This window comes from Nicotiana tomentosiformis, chromosome 3 (assembly GCF_000390325.3).
Source record: "Nicotiana tomentosiformis chromosome 3, ASM39032v3, whole genome shotgun sequence".
In the NCBI taxonomy this organism is placed as follows: Eukaryota; Viridiplantae; Streptophyta; class Magnoliopsida; order Solanales; family Solanaceae; genus Nicotiana; species Nicotiana tomentosiformis.
The window spans coordinates 41,154,317-41,157,249 of record NC_090814.1 but is presented as its reverse complement, the minus strand read 5'-3'; the positions used below and the strand labels follow the sequence as shown (position 1 = coordinate 41,157,249).

Below are 2,933 nucleotides of genomic sequence, written 5' to 3'. Positions count from 1 at the left end.
ATGCCTCCACCATGCTAGTTAGTTGAAGTTACATTCCTTTTTCCTGATTGTTGTCATCACCCTTATGCTTTCCGCCTAGTCTGTTACTGATGCCCTTATGTCCATTTCCGTTCATTATTGCTACTTGCGTATTTCCTACTTTGTCATTACTGTTATCGGCATTTCTGCCATCCGATTGGTACTGTTGTATACATATTTGGTGAGGATGAGATAAATGCACGAAGGGTGTTGCCGTGCAATTGACTTGATATCAGAGTATATCCCTCACGTATGAAAGTTATGGGGTGACTATTATGGTTTATTGGTTTCGCTCTAAGGAAACGATTGGTTGAGATATTGGAAACTGTTTAATTGTGATCTATTCTAGTACTCTGTTATTGTTTTGTACATTCGTTTTGTGTACTTTATCCTGTTATACTATAGTATAGTTCTATTGCTAGATTTTGGTACAGATTTTTATTAGTGAGCAACATCTTACTAAAAAGCCTCATCACTACTTCGACGAGGTTAGACAAAATACTTATTGGGTACATGGAGTCGGTTGTACTCATACTACACTTCTGCACCTTGCGTGGAGACTTTTGGAGCGGAGCTGCTAGTGATGTCGGGAGCTGACCCTGAAGATGTTCGTGCATTCCGGATATAGCTGCCAGTTGTCCATGGTGGCTTTAGATTTTTTTAATCTATTTATGTAGCTTTCAAACAGATCGTGTAATTATTTGTATCAGCTTTGTAAATTCTAAGTCTTAGAAGCTCATGATTCGTACTACCGGTTCTTGGGTTAATTTGTAAAAGTTCAGATAATTCTTCATTATTTTCCTACAATTTCATTTGGATTGTATTGACTGTTAGTTGGCTTACCTAGCGGGTCGAGTTAGGTGCCATCACGACTAGTGATTTTTGGGTCGTGACAATATTGCTTTCAATTCAAATCCTAGCACAAGGTTTCCTACTACTATCAAAAATAAAACTCACTACACCCGGTTCAAACAAAATCCTTGGAAAAGAACTGTGGCAAAACGAAAAACCAAGGGGTAATTATTACACTACCTAACAAAAGAAAATCTTTTTGTCTTTTTCCTTCAACTTTAATCCCTCAAGAAACTTGTCGATGATATCCATCATCGGGAAAATACAAACTTTTTTACAATTTTTATGGTTTTTTCCATTTGTTTTCTATCTCTAACTAAACTAAACATATACATACAACATACAACATACAACATATCCCCCACCCCACACTTTAAGTTGTGGCATGTCCCCATGACACACAATTAAAAAGTATAAGGTAAAGGAAACTTCCTTGAACGTCTAGTCGGGGTCTGAGTAGAAGTCTGGATCCATTGCTCGCCTTTGAACTAATGCGCACATCCATGCAGACAACTTCTTCTCCGCCTTCTTGGGGTGCACCCCAAACTTATCTTTCTCACTCGCTGCAGCCTTATCTTTTAGTCCCTTCACTTTCTACTCAACACTTGCAGTTGGCTTCTCCTTTTTCACCCCCGTTTCTACATTCATCTCAAAAGTTACAGTCTCCTCACCCACTCTAAGCATCAGCTTTCTCTCGTGTATATCTAATATTTCTCTACCCGTTACTAAGAATGGTATTCCTAAGATGAGGGGGCCCTTTTTGTTCTCCTCCATATTCACTACTATAAAATCTACAGGAAATACGAACCTATCTACCCGAACTAAGACATCTTCTACTATCCCCACGGGTATTAGAGTCGTTTGGTCTGCCAGCTGCAAAGATATTGGCATTGACCTTATCTTTCCATTCTCCTTCTCCAGTTTCTTGTAAATAGATAGAGGTATTAAGTTAATTGAGGCACCAGAATCACATAAAGATTTACCAAATTTAATAGAGCCTAAAGAGCAAGGTATAGTAAAACTCCCTGGATCGCCACAGTTTTGTGGGAGTTTGTTTTGCAATATCGTGCTGCAATGCTTTGTGAGCTTCACTACCGAGGCCTCTTCTATCTTCCGCTTCTTTGTCAGGATCTCCTTCAAGAAATTAGCATATGCTGGCATTTGGTAGAGCACTTCTGTGAATGGCAAATTTACATTAACCTGTTTCAGCATATCCATAAATCTCTCAAATTGCATGTCCAACTTTTCTCTATATAGCTTTTGAGGAAAAGGTAGAGTAGGCGTATGCTCTCTCTCATTAGATTCATCCCTTCTCGAAGTTTCCTCCTTCTTTTTGTCAATTCCATTCTTGACTTTCTTCTTCTTATCAATATCATTCTTCATCTACTCCCCGCTTTCTTTTTCAAGTATCACATCTTTTTTTACCGGGGTGGGATCTTTCAACACTTGCCCAATTCTCAGAGTTACAGCATTCACTGTTTCTTTGGAATTTCTCTAAGTATCAACTGGCAGAGTGCCTGGGACCCTCTCAGATAATATTGTTGCAATTTGTCCCACTTGTCTCTCCAAGTTTCGAAAACCAATTCCCAATTCTTTGATAGCTGCCCCGTGCTTGTCCAACCTCTCATATGTCTTGATAATGAAGGCCTTCATTAGATCTTCTAGACCAGGCTGATTTGACTGTTGATGCTCAAACTGATGCATCTGCTGATTCTGGAAGACTGGAGCTCCTTGTCTCTGAGGTCTAGAGTTATTTTGTTGTCATGCATTTGCAGTACCTCCGGGTGAACTCCATGAAAAACTGCGGTGCCTCTGACCCATTGCATTATAATTTCCCACAGCATTCACTTCCTCAGTTGAGGCTTGACATTCATGAGTAGGATGTCATCTTCCACATATATCACAAACTACATGAGGCTCACTTTGTATTGTAGCTAAGGTCATCTTCCGTATTTCTTTAGCCATAGCATCAAGTTGTACTTGCATAGATGTGTTAGCATCAACCTGGTGAACACTGGTTGATCTTCTTCTTTCAACACTCTCAGAGGGCCACTGATTTGCAT

At 39.6% G+C, this 2,933-nt stretch overlaps 1 protein-coding gene across 1 annotated transcript; it reads right to left on the bottom strand.

The window, feature by feature from the left end:
• Positions 1-1,464: 1,464 nt before the first annotated feature.
• LOC138907675 (uncharacterized) lies at positions 1,465-2,253 on the bottom strand. The gene has a single exon (XM_070198279.1). The coding sequence runs from the start codon at positions 2,251-2,253 to the stop codon at positions 1,465-1,467; it is 789 nt and encodes a 262-aa protein (XP_070054380.1).
• Between the last annotated feature and the right edge of the window lie 680 nt (positions 2,254-2,933).